Here is a 23,251-nt window from a genome sequence, read left to right as displayed (position 1 = left end):
CCTAGCCAGGGGCCAGAACTAACAAACATGCTTGGGGGGGGTCACTGGTTCATGTTCTGGTTTCTGGTTTGATTTCTTCTCCCTTTACATAGGAACATCGTAATCATGGCTTCATGAACCATATGCATTGAGTGTGACCAAGACTCTAACCCAGACATGAGGATGGGGGACCCAATAACTCATGGGTAGAAAATGGACCACACCTCAACTGAGCACAGCCTAATGGGAACCTTGAAAGCACTCTATCATAGGAGCCTGCTTTTCTTAATATCTCTTAAGTTCTCACCTATAAGTCTGCCATTAACCACTTTCTAAGATTCACCGTCCTGTGGTGTGTGACACTCATTCTTTAAGAGCAGGAGACAAAGGACCTGGAAGCCAATGGTCAAAATGTTACTGATGGCCATTTTTCTCATTTCTTTTTGAGACTGTAACATAGTTGCATCATTTCTTCCTTCCTTTTCCTCACTCCATATCTTCCCACTTGCTCTTTCTCAAATGCAATACCTTCTTTTCATTAATTGATATTATACGCATACATACAGACACACAGACACAGACACAGACACAGACACAGACACAGACACACACACACACACACACACACACACACACACACACACACACAGAGAGAGAGAGAGAGAGAGAGAGAGAGAGAGAGACAGACAGACAGGCAGACAGACAGACAGACTTCTAGATATAACCTATTAAGTCTACATAATATTACTCACATGATTGTCCAGGACTCCAGCCCCCTGGAAAATTGTTCATCTGAAGCAAGAAAACCACCAACGAATGGACATTTTCCATTTCCCCTTTCTACTATGCATTTAGTGAAAAGAGAAATCTTATTTATTTCAGTTTGACTGTCATTTTTTGAAATCTAAGATTTCTAGATCTATTATTGAACAAACAGATGCCTGCCATACACAGGTTAAATTCTGTTGGTAAATATGAGTCTTTGAAGAAGTCCTCAAAAATAGAGATAGTAATTAGTCAATTTCCCCATTTCTGTGACCAGATACTTGGTAAGTAGCATGTAAGAGAGGAAAGGTTCTTGAATTACACTTTTAGAGGGTAAAAGTCATCTTGGTGGAGAAAGTACAATAGAGCTTCTATCTATGGAGACTCCTTATTGTCAGAAGCCATAATAGGACAAGCTAATAATTAGCAGTTGATCATCCTGAAATGCTTGCCTCGGATTATTATCTGCGACAAGTGTGCCACATTTAGAAAGGCTATGTTGGACATATTTTAGGAAAGATCCTGCTATTAATATGCTTTTCCTATTATTATTAAACATATATAACAATCACTAAGCAATAGCACTCCCCTTTGGAGCAGAACTCTGCAGATCCACGAAGATGTACTGTCTTGTAGTGTTGCTATATAGACAAATAGACGACTTCTTAAGTCTTAATGATGATCCTATAAGAATTTCTAAAATTACATCAATGATTATTAAGCTCTTTTATAGTGGGACTGCTATTAAGTCCTTTTCTGATAGTCAAAACTGCCATGAGAACTTTGCCAGTCTCCGAAGTGTCATCAGTTAACAGCACTTAGATAGTAACCAGACTCTCTCCTACTCAGAGCACATTCCAAGGTGGTTGTAAAACAATTAACCAAGGGTCACTAAAGGGAACTCACGATTTATTATAGGTGCTAGGACAGAAGAAAAAATATTGCTTGGGTTTATCTATACAAAACTTCACTAATTTCTTAGTTATAGTTTTAAACCTTTGGTGAACCTGTGGAGCTAGACAGGTGATGGATGTTTAGTCAGATAATTACTCCTAATGGATATGCATGTAAACATTCTCGATTGTAAACTTCTATTTCAATTTATGATTTGAATTTTGTTGTGAACTTGTGATGAACTTTGTAACATGTGATCAGGTACTCTGAATGATGTATAAGACAAAGGGACGTCCGTTAGGTGTGTCTTCACTTCTCCTCACTTTTTCTTCCTCACTTCACCTCTCTCTCTCTCTCTCTCTCTCTCTCTCTCTCTCTCTCTCTCTCTCTCTCTCTCTCTCTCCCTCTCCTCTTCTCCCTTCTTCCCTGCTTAGAATCTCTCTACTTAGAATTTTTCCTTTGTTAGAATTTTTTCCTTTTTCCACTTAGGACTTTCCCATTTCCCCCCTTAGATAGGAAACTAGCAATAAACTAAAATAACTTCTTTAAGTGTCTTTTCTTCCTGCGACCTCAAACCAACAGACCTAAGTTAGAGCCTGGCAGCGCCTACAGAGACAGATCAAAGGCATTTCTTAATTCTCTGCTGTCCCTGGGCGGAGGTGTTAGTGGCCAGAAACTGCAGTTTCTGACCTCAGAGGATCAAACAGATAGCAGGTCAGCTACAGTAGCCTAGTAAGTAAACTTTAGTAATGTAGATAAGAAAGATTTTATTAAACAGCAACCCTAAATATCTCATAAGATATTACCCCAAATCTCGTAAGACCAAGTCTTACCCCTCGCCGACGCTCTTCCAATTCCTATCCCCCTTGGCTGCCTCAAGAAGAACCGACCGACCAGAGGAGAAGAAATAAGATCACCTTCTCCCCCCACCAAGCCGGGTACAGCTCCCGGAACCTTACATTTTCACAATCAGAAAGCAGAAAGCTCAGGTAGGTATCTATCAGGGTTGATCTGAACCATCTATGTCCACCTCTGCCCATCCCAGACCCAGAAATTTACTTTCTTTAGCTAGGTTCCACCTTGTAAAGCTTTAACATTGGCTCTCTAGAACAGTTCTATCACCTGGAGACCATGATTCTCTGCTAGAATCAGCTACAAAGCCTCCCTTGTTGCTAGCATTTCTTGAGGGGTACTGAAACCAAGAGCCCATACTTCTAGGGGGTTGCACAACTTGGCACAAGGCTGTCCCTGCTGGGTATGAGAACATGTCTGAATTGCTCCCTCTGAGCAATGCATTATGGCTGTTGTAAGAAGCCACCTTTGGATAGCTTGTTAGCAATAGATCTCTTACTTTGTACTTCTGTTCAACCTTATGGAGACAGCATGTCTTCAGTTTTATCCCTTTGTTGGAGCAGAGTTTCAACATCTAGCACTTTCCAGCTCTTCTCCTGTAGAGAGACAAGACTATCTAATCACAATGCTCTCTTCTCTCAGATACACAGGCCATGCTGCTCAAATTCCTAGCTCTACAGAAGGAGCTTCCTTCTCCATGTGCTAAGCAGAGGAAGCCCTGAAGGAAAGAAGAGTAGTTGACACAGGTGGCCATTTCTTCCTTTCTTACCTAGCTCCTGGGACAACTCACTCTTCTGGCTTCTCACTAGTTCTAGGGTTTTTGGGCAAAGACTGAATATTTAGGACTTCTAAAAGTGGGAGGGAGGCACAAGGTTGATTCTATAGAACTGCACTTACTTATAGAAATTTGCCCTTCATCTTATGTGTCTTTATGTGCATGCTGACAGCTCTCAGGTTACCCTCATTCCATAGTCTCCAACCTCATACAGTAACCAGTTACATTTTTACTTACAGATTACAATGGAAGACAGAATACACGGTCTTCCCCAAGATCTCTTCCAACATTCTTATGTCAGTAATCAATAGTCTCTCCATTCATCCCATGCTCAAGCAAGAACAATCCTTTTCTCTACCCCTACTCCTACCCCAGCTAACCCTCATCCATCCCACTAGTTATTTCTTTCAGCATTCTTTTATGCTTGAAGAACACCCTGAATCTGCCCACTTTTCACTGTGTTTGCCTCTAGCATCCTCCAACGGTTCCCTTCATTTCCTTCGCTGACCTGTGTAAGGAAAACATCACAGTTCATTATCAGTGTGAGGTTCATTTAAAACTCCCCAGGGAATCACAGAAAGCAGGGTGCACTGAACTCCTGACTTCCCTGGATGGTCTCTGGCCTGCTTGTCCACGGCACATTTCAGTTTATCTTAGAGGTGAAATACGTAGTTGAGCCAACATATCAGGACAGGTCGGGGGATCTTGAGCCTCAGAGAGATGGGGGTTTGGGGTAAGGACTATGCTGGATGAGTGGGAGGATTTGATCCTGAAGAATTCAGCCAATGAGACATTCTGGGGGCAGGGAAATTCAGTTGGGAGAATAAATAAAAAGCACTGTCCTGCATCAAATTCCATTTTTTATTTTTCCCTCAGTTGACAACTGACTTTACAAGATCAGAAAATAAACGTCTTTGCTTTGCTCCTCGGGCTCTCCAGCACTCGTATTTTTAAGTGACGATCATTGATGTTCAAACCTCCTAGCAGGCAGAATGCTCTCCGTTCCTCTCTGTACTCTTCTTGTGGAGTATATTGTCTGTCGTGTCTGGCGTTGACCACCTTTGTTTCCCTTCAGATTTACTGGAATAACAATGACGTTCTTCTTGTAGCCTTATAGCCAGCTGTTACAGAAGGGTGCTCGTGCTTGCCATAATAACCTCTGGAGGGATGCACACTAGTTTAGAATAAAATGATAGCAGACACTAAGAGAAGTGGGTGACTTTAAGATGCATTTTACAGGTACAAAAGATAGTTAATTTTGTTTTGCATGTCCATCTATAGAGACTTTTTTTTTTTTTTACCAAAAAACAAAACAAAGCAAAGCAAAGCAAAGCAAAGCAAAGCAAAGCAAAACAAAGCAAAACAAAACAAAAAACCCTCAGTGTCAGGGACAGCCCTGCTTATACACTGAAGGCCTAAAATCAGCCATAGGCCTAAAATCAGCAATAGGCCTGACATACATGCCTGCTAGCACAAAGTCTTGGGTCTTTGGAAAACCACTGAAACAGATGGCTAGAAGTTATTGTAAACAAGCAGCTTTGGTGGAAGGCTGCCAAGCCTGGCTCATAGACCTTGTAGATAGGTAACCTTGGTGGATAGTACCAACTTAGATAAAGACAAGTGAATCATAGGCAGAGTCATAGTGGTCTGTCCCCTGAACCTTCACCCAGCTGACACTCTGTTCTGGAAGATATCTGTACTCCCCCTGAACACGTACACTCCTATGTCATCCCCTTCCCCACATCCTGCCTTTTTGTGTATATAACCTGTGTGTGAAAAGATAAAAATGATCTGATCAGACTATAGAGAGATTGTCATTTCCTGGCATTGGCCTGTTCTCCACTTTCTCTTTCAGGTGGTCTCTGTCTCCCCAGACCCTCGTTTAATGCCCTGCTGGACAGGACACCTCAGTTCAGTGAGAGCCCATGCTTCCTAAAATTTCCTGACATGCTCTTGGACTGACTTTGCTATTTAAAAGCCTACTGAAGTTGGCCCACTGCCAGTATGACTAGGCAACGCTGAGTTTCAATTTCGTTTCCCAAGCAGGAAGCTGCAAGCAGTGGAAAAGTTTCTTTTCTTAATTTTCTGCAGGCTTGGTCACTAAGACAGAAGCCAGCCTTCGTAGAGACTCTTCACACAGGTATGTAGGTAGCTTTCCATTGACCTTATTTGCTTGAAAACAGGAGTATTTAAAAAATTTGAAAGTAGTTTTTCCAATGAACATCTTGGTAATGATTTTCTTGTTACAGGTTTACCTCCTGTTCATTAATTTCCTGTGTCCTATGAGACAGAGTAAACGAGAGCTTTGTGTGTTTAAAGAGGCTTTTCCACTCGACTGAAGTATGGCCATGAGAACCCGTTTGACATGGGAGCAAGAAAAGTGCCTGCAGAATTACTTTGAAGGAAAACGGTTTTGTCTTCTTTACAAGGCGAGTGTGCAGAAGTTTTCTCAGCAGAATTTGCTTCGGAAATGTCAGGATCAAGGTCCTACCATGATAGTGGTTTATAGTGGAAAGTGTGTTGTTGGCATGTACCTGCATGAAGGCTTCCAGGAAAAAGAAGTTTCTATCACCCTTTTTGCACTCCAAGAGACCGGATTGTCACGATTAGCAAAAATCCCAGTTTTGCCAAATTCATTGTTCTGTTATAGAAACAGTTCTGATTTCTTTATACTCTTAGAGGAGAAAACTGTGACCATAGATTCAGCAATCCGTAAAAAGCTCCGACTGCCTTCTAGCCATGATGTCTCATCTATTCAGGAGTGTGAAGCTTTTCGATGTGATGGTAAGTTTGTTCAGATAAACCTACGGAAGCTCTCCCCTACCTGTTTGTTGACATATGCCATGTGACATGTTAGATGACATATCCCTGTAGAAAAGACATGTTTGAACCCAGGCTCTCAAATCTGAAGAGATGACCCACAGAGATGACCTGGCCAGAAATTGCTAAAATTCTATCATGAAATGGGACTACTTAACTATGTATAGACTCTCTAGGACTTAGTTGTCTTGGGTAATGACATTTGCAGCCTTCACTATGACTTCTTTCTCGTTTTGCCTGTAGTCATTAGTTGCTTTTTATTTTTTAATGAGTTTGGCTATGTTAGATTCCTCATAATTCTGTGATTACATAGAGTTAGCTTTCCTTAATTAGGTCAGGAGGTTATTAGATCATTTCAATTTAAGAGAATCAACTACATCATTAATTTGTCCTTGTCTAAGGTTTTATAGTTTATATTAGTAGTTTTACTAATTATTCCTGTTTTGGTTGTTGTTGCTTTTGGTTTCTTTTGAGACAGTTTCTCTGTGTAGCCATGGCTTCCTGGAACTTGCTTTGTAGATCAGACTGGCCTCAAACTCACAGATACCCTTCTGCCTCAGTCTCTGAAGTGCTGGCATTAAAGGTGTGCTCCAACACTGCCTGACTCTTTTATGTTCTTAAGAGATCCTAAGTTTTTGTTTCTGTTTTCAAACATCCCTTATTTCCTATCATGATAAAGCCCTGTTTTATCACAAAGTTGCTGTAAGGTTTTCACACAGTTGATTTAACATAACTATAGTTTTACCTTTCCTCTCAGACACAGGAGGTATTTCAGAGAGTGCTTTTATATAAACTCAGAAGTTTGCTTTTATTTTTGAACATGATTCTTATTTCAAGCTTAATTATATTTTGGTCACTGAATGAAATCTTTATAATGTATGGTTTTGGTAACTTAATGGTATTTGCTTGGTTGTCCTACATGTGGCCCCATAGTGAGAATTACTTAGAGATCTGATAACATTGCTAAACTAATGGTTTCTTGGAGTGATTAGACATTATTTTTTTATCTCCTTTTGTTTTCTCTTTTGAGCCATGAATGCATCAGTTGAATAGAAGTTCCTATTGATAGCTTGGACAAACATTTGTGCATGTTTTGAAAATTAGAAAAATTGAAAGATGCACACTGCAGCTTTCAAACCTAATGCTACATTTGGGGAAAATGTCATTTGATGTTAGTCTTACCGTGGTTTCTCCATACTTCCATGTTCTGCTTCTCTAATTCAGAAGACTCTCCCAATTCCAATCCTAATTTCTGTTAGAGCGAAGCTGGAAGACCACAGAGCTGCTGGGAGCACTCCTCTGCAGGCTCCTCCTGAGCTCCTCCTCTGCAGGCTCCTCCTGAGCTCCTCTGCAGGCTCTTCTGAGCTCCTCTGTCTCCAAAGAGACAATGGGAATGAGACTCATCCAGAGTTTTCTCCCCTTACCTTTTCCTGTGAAAAGACTACTTATAGCTTTGTCCCTAGTGAGTTTACTCACATTCATTTGACCAGCCAATTTAAGAATTTGTGATCTATATAATCTCTATTATTTGTTATTTCCCTTAGAGTTATTGGATGAAAGAACGACAACAGGAATTGCTGTGTAAGTCAATGTGTTTAAATTATTGTTAACCATTCACTTTACATCCAGATCACCGTCTCTCCTCCTACAGTTCTTTCTCCCACGCTCCCTCCCGTTCTCTGAGAGGGGGGAGGCCTCCTTCAGTACCCCCCACTCTAGCACATCAAGTCTTTGTAGAGCTAGGAGCATCCTCTCCCTCTGAGGCCAGACTGGCAGCCCAGCTGGAAGAATGTATTCTGTAGACAAGCAACAGGTTTAGGCATAGCCCTCCTCCAGTTGTCCGGTGCCCACATGATGACTGAGCTGCACGTCTGCTACATATAGGTAGGAAGGCCTAGGTCCAGCTCATGCATTCTCCGCGGTTGGTGGTTCAGTCTCTGAGAACCCCAAAAGGTCCAGATTAGTTGACTCTGTCGTCTTCCTGTGGAATTCCCGTCTTCTCTGAGGCCCTCAATCCTATACCCAACTCCTTCCATAAGAGTCCCCAAGCTCCATCCACTGTTTGACTGTGGGATCTCTGCATCTGCATCAGTCAGCTGCTGGATTGAGCTTCTCAGAGGACAGCCGTGCTAGGCTCCTGACTGTAAGCATAACAGAGTATCGTTAATAGGGTCAGGGATTGGTGCTTGCCCATTGGATGGGTCTCTGGTTGGGCCAGTTACTGCTTAGTCATTCCCTCAGTCTCTATTCTATCCCTAGTTCCTGCATTTCTTACAGATAAGATAAATCTTGAGTCAAAAGTTTTGTGGGTTGATTGATGTCCCTTTTGGTTTTTATTGTTTTATTACTCTACTACCTTTTTATTATGACGAAGCATGCCATCAAAATTGATGGCACAAATTATTACAGTTAATATGTAGGCCATCAATGAATAACCAGGACCCATGTCTATAATTTGTTAGACAAATTGGTCCTAGTAATGTTAAAAGAGCAGTCAGTGGGAGGGGACTATTTTTTAATGTTTTTCACTTGAGGGAAATTGCTGCTGCCTATGTGTTTGTGTTTTTTAGAATTCTTACAGTAAGGTTTTTACTTTAGGATGTGCTGAGAATTATTATCAGGCTGAGAACATCTATTAATGAGAGCATGTTAGAAATGGCCTATGTCTATAAACTTCAAATATATATTACATAATGACCTTTAAAGTTTATCATTATTAATCTTCACATTTGGCAAGGCTGATATCTGTTACTGAATTTACAGTGTGATGTCATATAAGTGAACAGCTTTATGACTGATTAGCATTGTTCACATTTCTTTTACAGTCTGACTTAAAGGGCCGTGTATTAGCTATGTTTCAGTTGTTATAACAAAATGCCACAACCAAAAGCAACTTAAGGAAGAAAGGATTTATTTTAGCTTAGGGATAGTAGGGAAGATATGGTAACAGTCACAGAAAGTGTGGCAGCAGGCTAAAGGAAAGCGGCAGGTTACCCTTTCATCTACAAACCGGAAACAGAGAGAAAAGACAGGAAGTGGCCAAGGTTACAAACACGCAAAGCTGGCCTTCGCTGATGTTCTCTTCCAGCAAGGTTTCACCTCCTAAAGGTTCTGTAATCTTTCCAAATACCAACACCAACTGAAGAAAGTGTCCAGTTCCCTAAGCCTATGAGGGACACTCTCATTCAAACCACCACATTCACTGGGCTTGTGTGCACACGGAAGAGGGCAAGCCGCTAATTAGAAACGCTATAAGGAAGAGAAGCAACTTATTAGAAGATGCATGGTGAGATCGTGTGAGCTGGTCAGTCAGTTCTTAACGTTAGTTATGTTTGAACAGGTTACACAGTAATTTACTGCATGCCCTGAGAAACTACAAGCCATACGGAGACCTGATTCACCAAACACGAATTCTGCTGCTGGGTCCTATTGGAGCTGGGAAGTCTAGCTTTGTTAACTCTGTCAAGTCTGTGTTCAGGGGCAGCATCACACACCAGGCCTTGGTGGGCTGTGACGAAAATGGAATATCTGACAAGGTACGCATGTTTTAGCCTACCCAGACTTCTCTGGTTCAAGTGAACTGTATGGGGAACTATTTTGCCAATCAATCTTATGTACACTTTATTTAAATTTATAGCAAAAAGAAATGCTGTTTTCACTTTGTTGTCCTTCACTTTTCAGTACAGGACGTATTCCATCATGTCCAAGGATGACAGTGGCCCCCTGCCATTTGTTCTTTGTGACTCACTGGGGCTGGATGAGGATGCAGGCTTGCACACAGATGATGTACGTCACATCTTAAACGGCCACACACCTGACAGATATCAGGTAAGATTCGACTGATATTTTTTTAAAAAAATGAATTTATTTTTAAAATGTTTGTTTTTCCCACCATCTACCTCATACTCTGGCCTAACAATGCCGCTCGAGCATGTTAAGCTGTACCTGTTCAGTTTCCTTTGTTCCTTTTCAATAGAAAATTCACTAAGAATTTTAAATATCCAGAGGATTCTTCTGTTACACCTATCATAACAGCCATCTAGTGTTGTGCTGTTGGGCACTGTTTTTTTTTTTTTTTTTGGTGAAACAGACATCCATCTCTATGAATTGGATATCTTTCTTCTTCTTCTTCTTCTTCTTCTTCTTCTTCTTCTTCTTCTTCTTCCTTTTGCCAGCAGGAAATCTGAAGGCAGAAACTTGGGAATGTGAGAGCTTTCGTGGGGTTATTAAATTCAGAAGTTTCCCTTTTTTTGAGCACTGCAGCCTAAAACACTGTGGTAGTCAAGGTTGCTATCACTGTAACAAAACACCTAGACCAAAAAGCAAGTCGGGAAGAAGAGGGTTTATTCAGCTTATGTTTCCTCACCACAGTTCATTGTCAAAAGAATTCAGGACAAAACTCAGGCAGGACAGGAACCTGGAGGCAGGAGCTGACACAGAGGCCATGGAGGGGTGCTGCTTACTGGCTTGCTCCTCCTGACTTGCTCAGCCTACTTTCTTATAGAACTCAGGGCCAACAGCATAAAGCACCATCCATAATGGGCTGGGCCTTCCCTCATCAGTCACTAAGAAATACCACACAGGCTTACCTGCAGCCAGATCTTACAGAGGCACTTTCTCAATTGAGGTTCCCTCCTCTCCGATGACTCTAGCCTGTGTTGTTAACAAAACCTAGCCAGCACAGGCATTAGGGACTGAATGTTTTCTCCCCTACCCCCAAGATTTCATATGTTGAAGCCTTAGACATCAATTTGATAGCATCAATAGGTAGAGGCTTTGGGGAATAGTCATGTCTTGTAGATGGAGACCTTAAGGATAGAGTTGGTGCCCTTCTCAGCTGATCCTTTTTTTGCCATATGAGGGGACAGGCTAAAGATGAACCTCTGAATGACCATCAGCAGACATAAACTTTTCTGGTGCTTTGATTCTAGAATCTATGTGAGAAATTGATTTTTCTTTTTATGTCATGCAATGTACAACCTTACCTAACTAAGTAGGTGTGTCTCCTTCATCTCTATACTTCTCAGCCTATGCTGACCGAAGCAGGGAAGATAAAGGGGAAGTCAAAGAGTTGTTTTAGTTTCTGGTTGGCTTTAAATTTCTAGTCATCACCACGCACCTTTAGATAACAAAGTAATCCTTAATCTTGAACAAAGTGAATAGCCCATTGTAGCCAAGTGAGTAGCCCACTGTGGGATCTGATGCCCTCTGGGTCTTTCACTGATGTCTTTGTAATCCTTTGTACAGGATGATTAAAATGCATGGGAGTCACATTTTGCATCCTTTAGGTTTTTTCTATTGGCATACTTATCTATTCCTTTATGATATCTCTTTAATTACCTATTGTTTAATTATTTTTATTACTGCAGGAATAAATCATTTCTTGATATACTCTATTATATCCAACTCTCTTGCTTTTCTTTACAGTTTTTTTTAAAAAGGATTTATTTATTCACTTTATGCATGCGAGTACACTGTAGCTGTCTTCAGACACAGCAGAAGAGGGCATCAGATCCCATTACCTGAGCCACCACGTAGTTGCTGATATTGAACTCAGGACTTCTGGAAGAGAAGTCAGTGCTCTTAACTACTGAGCCATCTCTCCAGCCCAGTCTAGACAGTTTTTATACATACTTTTGAAAGCAAGCTCTTGTGATTGATTTATTGTTGTTTTGAGGGAAATTTTATGAATACTTCATGGCTTAATTTAATTTGTGCATTATTCAGAAAGACTGTTATAACTTTTGATCTTGGAATTTGTCTTATTTCTTAATATAGAAATGGCATGTAGACACGCATGTTTAAAGTCTGTTTTTTATTATAGAACATTTAAAATTTATATAAAAGTAGACAAAAAAGATTAATGAATTCCTATGTACTCAGCTTTAGAATGAGCTTCAGAATTTGTGAATCATACAGAATCTTATTTAATCTGTATTTGTCATCTTCTCTTCTCCTGTATCATTTTGAAGCAAATCAGAGAAACCATGACTGTGGTACTTGTCACCCATGTTGAGTGCCGGCTATGGTATGAGTTTGGGGGACCAGCTGTGGTTCTGGGTCCTCTGCTTCTTCCCTCTCAGGTGTCCAGATCCTGCTGCATAGAAGACTGGAACAGCTCTTTTAGACAAAGGCCTACTCTGATGGTCTTCAGTGAAACAGCCTGAGCACTTACCTTTATAGGGGTGGGCTTGTATGAATTTATTTTATTTGAGGTGGAAAAGGGCTATATGCAAACCTTGGAGAGTGGGAAGTAGGTTTCATGGCAAAGGAAAATCATTGTCTAGAGTTTAAAGTATTGCAAATGCCTCATTTGTATGGAGAGGCATTCCAGGAATCCCAGGTACTTGCTGGGTGGGTTCTTATTAAGGGGGTTTGAGGAAGCTGAACCTGAAGTCTGCCAAGGACTAATTGACCTTCCTGAGGTAGAAGGTGTGGGCAGTCAGGATCCCCAGTCAAGGTCAGGAAAGGGAAAGCCTTTCTGGTAAAGGGAGTCCTCCATTTTTTTTTTTTTTTTTAACTGAGCTCAGAGGAGCTATCTGGTCATGATAAACTGTTACCTTAATAAGCAAGTTTTCCCTACACATAATAGTTTAGGTGGGTATCTTTTTTATAATCCAAAGAAATACATGTTAATATAGCTTTTTTGAATATAGCTATAATAACCATAACATGGTTACTTTTGTTTTAATATTGAAATTTCTAACTTTTCTATTATAGCACATTTAACCGCTCATTTTTGAAAACTAAATCTATGCAAAATCCTTTAGCCTATATACTCTGCTTTTCCTTGCAATTTGACTATATAAAAGATAGATCTCCTCTCTCTCTCTCTCTCTCTCTCTCTCTCTCTCTCTCTCTCTCTCTCCCTCTCTCTCCCCCTCTTGTGTATATATGTGTGTGTGTGCGAGAGAGAGAGACAGACAGACAGAAAGAGACAGAGAGAGACAGAGAGACGGAGAGACAGAGAGAGACAGAGAGCTAGCTCACATGTAAGTGATAAGGTCAGAGGACATGTTGGGGAGGGTTGATTCTCTTCTTCCGCCATGTTCTTTCTGGGGACTGAACTCAGGTCATCAGGCTTATTGGCACACACTTCCATCTGCTGAGCCACTGCACGGGCACTCCAGCTTGTCTTTTTAAGAAATTGGAATGATTGTTTCCTAGGTCTTTTTATAACATGGACTCTGTTTGCATCCTTAAGTGTTATTTTACATGGCTCTCTGCTTTCCACAGAACAAAAAATAGTTAATTGATTTCAGAGAAATATTACCAAGTGGATTCTACTTCATAGGTGGTGTACCATTTGCAGGTACCTAATGTGGGGTCTTCCTGATTTCATTAGTGTTCAGTGTGGAAATTGTTTATTTATTAGAGTGAACATAGTGATGTTCTCTTTCCATAATTCTTCCTCATGTCCCTATGGAGAGAAATTCTCCCATGTCCACTATCTGATTTCATAGCGGTACACACAAATACAAAGGAAGAGAAGAATACAAAAACGAACTTGATTTTTTTAGTCTGCTTTATAAACTTTTGAAAATAATAAGTTCTTTTTTGAATACTTGCCATCAATTACCAGTTGTTAATTTATTATCATTGTGAATTCAGTATAAACTGACTATATTTGATGCATTTTGATACATTGTAGTTTTTCCATTTTCCAATCCTAGGACCAATAGGGACCTTACAAATTAAATCCCAGGTCCCTTGACAGAGATGCAAGTCTTTCTGTGTTTCTTGCTCTGTGGTGTACTGGTACTCCTGTCACATCTTGTATGTTTCCTATTCTGCACTGTGAATTACCCCATCACCTGCACTGTGAATTACTCCATCAAATCTTATGTGGTTCCTCTCCTGCACTGTGAATCAGTTGTTTCTTCACAAAGCCTTGTCTTGTAGCATTAGAAAAGTTGTTGCTATTTTGTTTGTCAATTTTTTGCACTTTTCAGGGAAACATAAATTTTTCTGATAAGCTATCTTATAAATTCACAAATATATATTAAAATCCTAGAGTTGAGAATTTTAATTGAATATTTTGTAAGTATATTTTACTGACATCCTTCTAATTTGAAAATTCTTATTCTCACACAGTAGAGTTGATAGAATATTGTATCAACTCATTTCTTCATTTTACACAGTAATCTCAGAACAGACTCCAATATTAGTGCAAGCAATATATGTTTATTTTAATATAAACATATTTAATATTACTTAGTAAAGTAACAATCAAATCTGGATATAATGTAACAATTCTAGAAGACTTTTATACCATGTTGGGCAGGCATTATATAAGGATGGAGAAGACATGCTAATTATGCTGTGTTTTGCTGTCAGCCAGAAACAACTTAACTTTGTACTTATTCCATCTAAGTACCATATTTAATTTGATTTATGGATTTATCAGTTAATGAATTGATTTTCTTTCTCTGTTGATCCAAACAAATCCCTTTGTTTTTCCTTTAAGAAATCATAACAAGTTTATGACTTTCTTCCCCTTTGCAACATCAAATAAAATATATACATCGTTGTATTTCCTTCCATTTTAGGGAAATGGTAGTGTCCTATGACTTATTGATGTACTGTGCTTTTGTTGTGTGAATAGGCCTACAGTCAAGATTCTGTGTGGATACTGTGTTGTCTTTATGCCATTATCTCTGTGAGACACACCCAGGCAGAGCAATTGTTAGCTCATGTCATGGCACTTTTGAATCATGCAACATTCTTCCTCTTAATGCACTGTGTGATGACTCCGATTTCTTCTCTGGATGCTCTGACTTCTGTTTTCATATACATGGTTCCTTTTATTTAAAGCACATCCAGCCACAGTCTTATTCACTTTCTTGAGAACTTTATTGCATTATGGCCCCTATATCATGTATCCCTTGATCAGAGATGCTTTATCAGACTGTGTAAAAGAGCCATACCTACTTGTGCAATTACTTTCTTGTCCATCTTATGGTTAGCCCCTTAATATCAGGGATCTGTGCATTTTGTTCAAGTGCATAGAACTGGAGTATCATTTATAAACAAACGCACCGTGACTTCCATCTTCTTATATACTTTACAGTTCGATACCATGAAACCAATCACATCAAACCATCCGAAATATATCCATGACCCAGTGCTGAAGGACAGAATTCATTGTGTGGTGTTTGTGTTTGATATTAATTCTTTTGAACTGCTCTCTTGTGAGCTGGTGGCAAAGATCAAGCAAATTCGAAGAGACCTGATAAAACATGGTGAGTGTTATTTCATTTTGCTGCTCAAGGTAACCGACCGGCCTTTATAGTAAAATTTTGGGGAGTGAGATGAAGGATTACAGTGCTTGCAAATGGGAGTCTTTCTGGATCATCACCATGGTTACATCCAGTTGAGCTCTCAACAGCTGTATGATCACACACATATGACTTAACCTTAATTTCTCTCAACACCTTAAAATGATGTAATGATAGGACCTCCATCTGAATATTTTGATAGTAAATATTACACAAGGTGAAGAATAACCACCCTCATTCATACACTGCCTTCATACTTTGTCATGTAGTTTTTGACTAGGTGTTATATCTTTTCTTTTGGACCTTAAAGTATTAAAATATAGATAGCAAATAGCTTAGAAAAAAAAGTCAGCATATAAGATGACTAGTAGAGAAAGGCATCAGGAAGGCAGAGGGGAACACAAGCCGGTAGTTCTGGTGCCAATTCTGGATTTTCTTGGTTTTATGCATTAGCGTTGGAGAGAGTTCATCACAAATTTGACTAAGAAGCAAGGAATGCTTGACTTATCTGCTCACTGAAATTAAAAGGTTTAAAAACTTGGACAAGGACTTTTTTGTCAACATCATGAAATGGGAGTAGCTTATTCATGAGGAATGATGGTTTCTCTCACTTTTGGAGAAGTCCCATATTCTGTAGGTTTTTCCAGTCTCTATTAAGAGAACAGATTTAGGATTGAATAGTAATTGGCCATAATATGGGGTAAATTTTGTTTTTTCCAAAAAGTGGTCTCTAGTGAAGCTTTATTTCTTAGCTTAGAATGAAGGGGGCACTGCATGCAAAGGAAACTGCAGTGTATGGCGTGTGTAGGTGTGAAATGGAGGGGGCATTGGAGGTAGAAACCTCCCTAAATCTAAAGTTGCCCCATTACCTGCTGGCAGCAAACCTGTTGACTTACTAACTTAAAAATGTTGTTGATGTCTGTAAGGATGAAATCCTATACATCTCTTCAACGCAGGTATTCTGCATTTGGCTTTGCTTACACACGTGGATAGCCTGGATTGGATTACAAAAGGAGACCTGATAGATATATACAACTGCAGTCCTGTGAAGTCCAAGGTGATACATAAACAGTTCTTTGAGGAATGTGAATATACACAATATTGAACCCCATATAAAGAACAATAAATATACTAAATTGGAGAAGAAGTGAAATAATTGCTAAAATAGTTAGGACACACTTCCCATGTTTAAAATATTAAATAACCATAAACTAAACCTTGTGTTGAACTTAATGTTTAATTACATTTGCTGCAATCTAATTTAATTCAACAAATTTTCATTGATTTATTTATGATCAAACCAATATTATAGCCTCTAGTCTGATATACGGATAATGAATATAATTATTGTACTAAAAGTCTTATAGTTTTATAAACAGAGGTGAGGGTAAAGAAAACCACACAAAGGAATGGGACACGATTACATATGATAAGTACCATGTAAGAAATGGGGAAGGTAGTGTGTTCTGATGGTTTGAAGGAGAAAAAAAAAGGCACAGGGAATGATTTTCATTGCAAGGTGATACTGAGAGATAGTGTCTAGTAAGAGAAAAGACAAAGGAAGAAAGTGATTCAGGCAAGAGAAATATAAATTAATGCATTAAAGGGCGAAAAGGCAGCATGTCTGAGATACATGCTCAGTGTAGTGGACAGCTAGATATTTGAAGTAGACAGAAAGGCAGAATGATGACAGTTTGTTTTGTGATCTTTACATCTTAGAGAATCAGAGACATTAGAAACTTGGCATATATTCAACCTTAAGATTTCCATAAATTCTGTAGAATAGACTGGAGGCAAAATGTTGCAGGTTGGAAAATGAGTTGAGCATGTCAAGACAGGCCATACTTATGCACCACTATATATGTGGTGGAGTTCTCTTATTGAATCATGCTACCAATCCGAGGAGGTAGGTGCAAATAACATTGTGTGGCAGATGAGGAGACAATATGAACTAGAAGCAAGGCTTTGCCAATGCTTATTAATAGTGCTAAGAAGTGACAGTGCTCTGTTGGGAGCCTAGGTGATCTATGTTCAGGAAGAGCTAATCTAAACAAGAATTAAACATTAAACTGATCTAATAAAATTGGTTTATTCTGGGCATGCCTTGGAAAGGAAATTGAAATTTCTAGACACTATCCCAGGCATGTTCAGATTGCTTCAGTTTAATAGGAATCCTGTAGATCAGGAGTCACCCTTCATTTTGTTTGCTTTGAATTGCTGTCTTCCTCATGTTTCCAGCTTCATACCCTACACAAGTGCAAACACTAGGATCATTTGACCTCTTGTTCCCTGCTCATGCCAAGATTTCTGTTCACTCTGACACCAGCACTCATTACTGGTCCTCATGTTACTGACCTTACTCTCCTCCTCCTCTCTCTTGGTAACGCTTCCTCAATCATGCTCCGAGGAATCCCACTCCTTTCTTTATCTTTCTATCTTTTCCTCTCCTTCCTCTCCCTCTTCTTTCTTCCTCTTTGCCTCCAGTTTTGCTTTCCTTACCATCCCATTACATTTCTTTTTGTAAGAGTTCTCATTTTTCTCACTTTTTCCCAGCATATTTTGATCATGATTTCCCTTCCAGTTCATCCTAGTTACTCCCTACCTCCATACCCACTCAGATTTATGTTCTTTTTTGTTCAAAAAATAAAAATAAAATAAGGAATCACAAAAAAAACAAACCAAATGTAGCAAATAATGATGATGACAATGCATTAAAAGCTCCACAAAACAAACAAACAAACAAACAAACAAGCAAGTAAAAGATCAGTAAGACGAAAAAAGCCAACACAAAATAAAAGAAAACCCAAACAAATAGATGACAAAATAAAAAACCAATGAAGTTCATTTTCTGTTGGCCAGATGTTCCTGGGCATGGGCCCACCCTATGAGGTTGATAAACCCAGTGACACTCCATTGGAGAAAACTGAGTTTTGGTTCTGCCAGTCGACATCAGTTCCAGATAGCTCCTTAGGTGTGAGATCCTATGTTCACTTCTCTCTCTCTCGGTGCTATTATTCTTTCTGGATTGAATCTGTGTAGACCTTATGCACTCTGCCACATTCTCTGTGAGGTAATATGTGTGTCAATGTCATGTGGTGTCTGGAAGACACTTAATTATTCCAGTCATCTATCACTTCTCTCTCTTACAATCTTTCTGTCTCCTCTTCTGCATAGATTGATCCCTGAGTCTTGAGGGGAAGAGTCTGATGAAAACATTCCATTTAGGGCTGAGTGCTCTGAAGTCCCTCATTCTCTGTACATTGTATAGTTTTGTTTCTCTGTGTTAATTCTCATCTACTGTAACAAGAAGCTTCTCTGATGTGGGTTGAGTAAGGCACTGTTCTACTGGTCTAACAGAATATCATTAGGAGTCATTTTATTGCTTTGTTCCTTTAGCACAATAATAGGATGTGGTTTTCTCCTAGGCCGACGACTTATCTAGTCTCAGGCTCTTGGCCACTTTAGTAGTACGAAGGATGATTTCCTTCTCATGGAGTATACCACAAATCCAAGTCAAAAGTGGTCGGTTACTCCCATAACATTTGTGCCACTACTACGCCTGTGTATCTTGCTGGAAGAAAAGGTCACTTTTGTAGCTCACAAGGATTGTAGTTGAAAGATTAGATAACTGCTTTCTCCGCCAGTTGTATACAGAGTAACTTCTAGCACCATGAATGCTAGTCTATAGGTATGAATATTTTCGTTAGACACCAGATCAACTTCTCTGTGTTCCATGATATAAGTAAGTGTCTTAATCAATAAGGCATTGCCCTCAAGTTGTGGAGAGAAACTAATAGTTTGGCAATAGCCTGTGATATTTTTTCTGTGGGGAAGGCTGTGACTCTACTGGCCAATGATACAAAAAGATGTAACTGATTTCTGGCATGGGATGTTTAACTTGGCGTAAGATGTCTAGTTGGGGCATTGTCTCCACTATTACTGACTCCATTTATATTACTTTCATATTATGTATATAATTTAGGAATCTTAGACCTACTAATTTTATACCTTAGTAGGGCTAAGATTTCTAAATCTTTCCATATTGTTTGTAGTTTGCCTTTAAATTGTCCTTCCCCATAATCCCTCTTTATCCCTTTTCTCCCGTCCCCCTCTCTATGTATCCTTCCTATTCTAGTTTCCCCTTTATCCCTCCATGACTCTATTCTAGATTTCTCATTCCTTGGGAGATTTCCTCCTCTACCTTTTATTCCTTTACTAAGTACATAATCTATGTGGTTATTCAGATTGCATCACACATATCAAAACCTTAAAGGTAACATGTACATACAGGAGAAACACACAATACTTGTCTTTTAGGATTTGAATTACTGCACTCATGATTTTTTTCTATGTCCATCTATTTAGCTGTAGATTTCATAATTTCATTTTCTTAACAGCTGAATATTATTCCATTGCACAAATGTATCACATTTTTATTACCCATTCATCATTTGATGGGCATGTAGGCTCTTTCTAATTTCTGGTTATTATGAGTAGAGTAGCAATGAACATGAGTAAGAAAATATCTCTAGTAGAATGTGGAGTCCTTTGGATATTTTCCTGAGAGTGGCATAGCTGGAATTTGAGGTAGATCCATTCCAGCTTCCTGAGGAACCACCATACTAATCTCTATAGTGGTTGTACCAGTTTGTTCCCTTACCACGAGTGAACAAGTGATCCCTTTCCCCACATCCTTGCCAGCATGAGCTGTCATTTGTTTTACTGCGCTTGTTCATTATGACTGGGGTAAGATGGAGTTTCAAAGTAGTCTTCATGTGCATATCCCTAGTGGATAAAGATGTTGGACATTTCTTGAAGCTCTTCCAAGTCACTAGTGTTTCATCTATTGAGAAATCTGTTTAGTTCTGTACCCCATTTTTAATTGTTTTTTTTTTTTTGATGCCGAGATTTGTTTCTGTTTTTCATTGGAGATTATATATATTAGATACCAACCCTCAATCAGATGTATAATTGTAAAAAGATTTTTTCCTCTTCTGCAGGCTGCTAGTTTGCCCAAATGATGGTGTCCTTTGTCATAAAAAAGCTTTTTAATTCCTGAGGTCCCATTTATTAGTTTTATTTGTCTTTGATTCTGTGCCAATGTATTCTGCTTAGAAAGTCTTTTCCTGTGCCATGAATTTAAGGCTAGGCCCCATCTCCTCTTCTATCAGATTCGGTGTACGTGGTCTTCAACTGATGAACAAAACTCAGTTTGGAGTTGTTCTGTGCAGAGTGGTAAATATGGATCTATTTTTTTATTCTTCTACATGCAGCCACCTGGTTTGATCAGTCCCACTTGTTGAAGATGCTGTCTTTTTTTTCTCAGTGTGCATTTCTGACTTCTTTAGGAATAACCAGCTGTCCATAGCTGTGTGGATTTATGTCTAGGTCTTCAGTGTGATCCCACGGATCGATGTGTCTGTTTTTATGCCAATACCATGCTGATTCTGTTACTGTAGCCTGGTAATACAACTTCAGATCTGGGATGGTGCTATCTGTATCTCCTATTTTTCAGCATTGTTTTTGTGATCTTGTTTTGCTTTTTTAGGTGTGTGTACTTCCACATGAGGTTAGATATGCTTTCCAATTTCTGTGAACAGTTATTTTGGAATTTTGCTGGGGACTGCATTGAATTTGCAGTTTGGTTTTGGTGTGATGGCCATTATCACACTATCAGTCAGAGCATGTTATTTGTTTTTAATTCATGCTGAATATATTAATGCATTTTAAATAAAATCAGTGATATTGGAACTTGGTATAAAATTCTTCAAGAAAATATTGCAGAGGATCTGACCTTTGATTTTTAAAAATATAGAAAAATGATCTCCAATCTCTTAGTTTTTATTACTTCTCATGCTTTATATTGGCATTAGAATTTTTATTGTGTTGAGACAACTGAGAGGTTGTGTGTACGTGTCTGTATTGGGGTGCATGTGTGTTCACACTCCTATGTGTATAATTGCATATGTGTAAGGAAACCCCAATTCAATGTTAGGTGTCTTCTCAATTGATCTCTATCTCACTTTTTGAGACAAAGTCTCTCACCAAACTTGGAACATATTTACCTGGCTGGAGTGGTAGATCGGTTAGCCCCTGGGCCCTTCTGTCTCTTCCTTAACACCAATATGTTTAATCTGTGTTGTCACTGTCTGTCAAACTCTGGTCCTCAGTTTGACACAGCTCTGGGTTTCCAATTTTGTATTTCAGCTGGAAAGATTCCATAGAATCTTTGGTTTTGCCTTATCTGACATCTTGGTGGTGAGTAATTATGTCTCAGAATGGCAGCTGGACCCAGTGAAAGACAAGCTGATCCTCTCGGCACTGAAAGAGATCCTGTATACTGCAAATGAATTCTTAGAGGATTTGCCTTTGAATAAATACATAGACTGATGGTCTCGGAGCTTGAAGGTATCATCAGCTTGGCTAACTCTTCTGTGGGTCTGTTGATTACATGCTAGGTCTGTTTCTTTAGGCTGTTAGCATGTGAGTGGCCCTGGTCTTTAACCCACTGGCTGAATGTATTTTTCTCTGTACATTCTTTCGTAACTTCTTCTTCAATCTGTTTTGGAAGATCTACATAACTTCACTCTTGTTTTTTTAAAAAAATTATGAAATTATCTACATCCTCTGGTCTTTTATTTTAAACTGGGATGCTTTGCTTGAGACCTAGAACTGGATTGGATCAATACTGTCTCTCATCAGATATGATCTTATGGGATCCATCCCTTCCTTAGGACCAAATACATCTGATGTAATATGTACATACATACATACATATGTACATACATACAATATATGATGCATATATTATGCATATAATATACAGTATAAATTCATATACATAAATTTCTATAATTACCTAAATATCTAGAAATCAAAAATGAGGAAAATATTGTTTTTTGAGATTGGGCTAACTTGCTTAATAGATTATTTTTAGTTGCATACTACTTGGAAAAAACCTAACTTTTTACTTTGTAGCTGAAAGAAGTTCCATTGTGTGTAGACAGCATATTTTCTGTATTCATTCCTTCCTCATCGTACACCTAGTTAGTGTCCATTCTTAGCTATTGTAAATAGTGCTATATACACAAATGTGAAAGTATTTTGTGATACTTTTAGCTTCACACTTGTCTCCCCACCAGCCTCATTTATTTCTGCTTCATTTAGTGTGGTTTCTCTAGGTAAATATTTATCAATTCCAATTATAGACTCATTTGTCTTTAAGTGTGTTCTATTATCAAACTGTGCATATGCTACACTGTTACCATTAGAGATGAAATGTTTTGATTTACTTTGTTCAAAACTTATTTCATCCGGTTAGAGTACTATATTCTTTCTGTTCATTTGCTGCTAATTCTGAAAGTACTGGGGAGGTCTCCTCCTGTTAGCTTGCAGTCTAACTCTGTGTCCTGCATTTTGCTAGTTCTCTTTCTTAAGGTGTGCAGGGTTCTAGCCAGGATGAGCTTAGTTCTCTAGCAACTTTCTGTTTGCTTCTCACTAAAAACCCACTAAGAACATTTTGTTTCTCTTTTCTCAGGTATCAGAAGGAAACTGGTACAATGTTGCGGAAAGAAAAGAAAAGGAAAGAAAAGGAAAGAAAAGAAAAAGGAGAGACTTTGTCAACAATGAACTGATCAACAGAGTAATGAGAACTCAGGGAAAGAAGAAAGCACAAACACTGGAGGGCATTGTAACTGTGGGGGGGGGGGAACCACAAAAACAAGATTACCATAAGATAAAAGCAATCAACTATAAAAACCAATCACAACTCTATTGGATTTATATTCTGTACCTATGAAAAATAAAATAGTCAATTGTTTAAAACTCCAAATCTAACTAAAGTATGTGTCATTTATTTTCAAGTTCTACATTGTGGTTATGCGTTACA

At 38.9% G+C, this 23,251-nt stretch overlaps 1 protein-coding gene across 3 annotated transcripts; it reads left to right on the top strand.

The window, feature by feature from the left end:
- Positions 1-5,305: 5,305 nt before the first annotated feature.
- Ifi44 (interferon induced protein 44) lies at positions 5,306-23,199 on the top strand. 3 transcript variants are annotated; one of them, XM_028754302.1, is made up of 9 exons: positions 5,306-5,405; positions 5,515-6,049; positions 7,630-7,666; positions 9,426-9,621; positions 9,767-9,913; positions 15,156-15,327; positions 16,320-16,420; positions 21,571-21,771; positions 22,901-23,199. In XM_028754302.1, the coding sequence occupies exons 2-8, from the start codon at positions 5,608-5,610 to the stop codon at positions 21,751-21,753; spliced, it is 1,278 nt and encodes a 425-aa protein (XP_028610135.1). In that variant the 5' UTR covers positions 5,306-5,405; positions 5,515-5,607; the 3' UTR covers positions 21,754-21,771; positions 22,901-23,199. The 3 variants fall into 3 exon arrangements, with proteins under 3 accessions (XP_028610135.1, XP_028610137.1, XP_028610136.1); XM_028754304.1 differs by lacking the exon at positions 22,901-23,199 and adding an exon at positions 20,535-20,598 and having other exon boundaries at positions 21,571-21,715; XM_028754303.1 differs by lacking the exons at positions 21,571-21,771; positions 22,901-23,199 and adding an exon at positions 20,535-21,564.
- The last annotated feature ends 52 nt before the right edge of the window (positions 23,200-23,251 follow it).

This window comes from Grammomys surdaster, unplaced genomic scaffold, assembly GCF_004785775.1.
Source record: "Grammomys surdaster isolate TR1022 unplaced genomic scaffold, NIH_TR_1.0 125996, whole genome shotgun sequence".
NCBI classification, from domain to species: domain Eukaryota; kingdom Metazoa; phylum Chordata; class Mammalia; order Rodentia; family Muridae; genus Grammomys; species Grammomys surdaster.
Note: the sequence above shows the minus strand (reverse complement) of the source record. Positions and strands in the feature narration are given on the sequence as shown.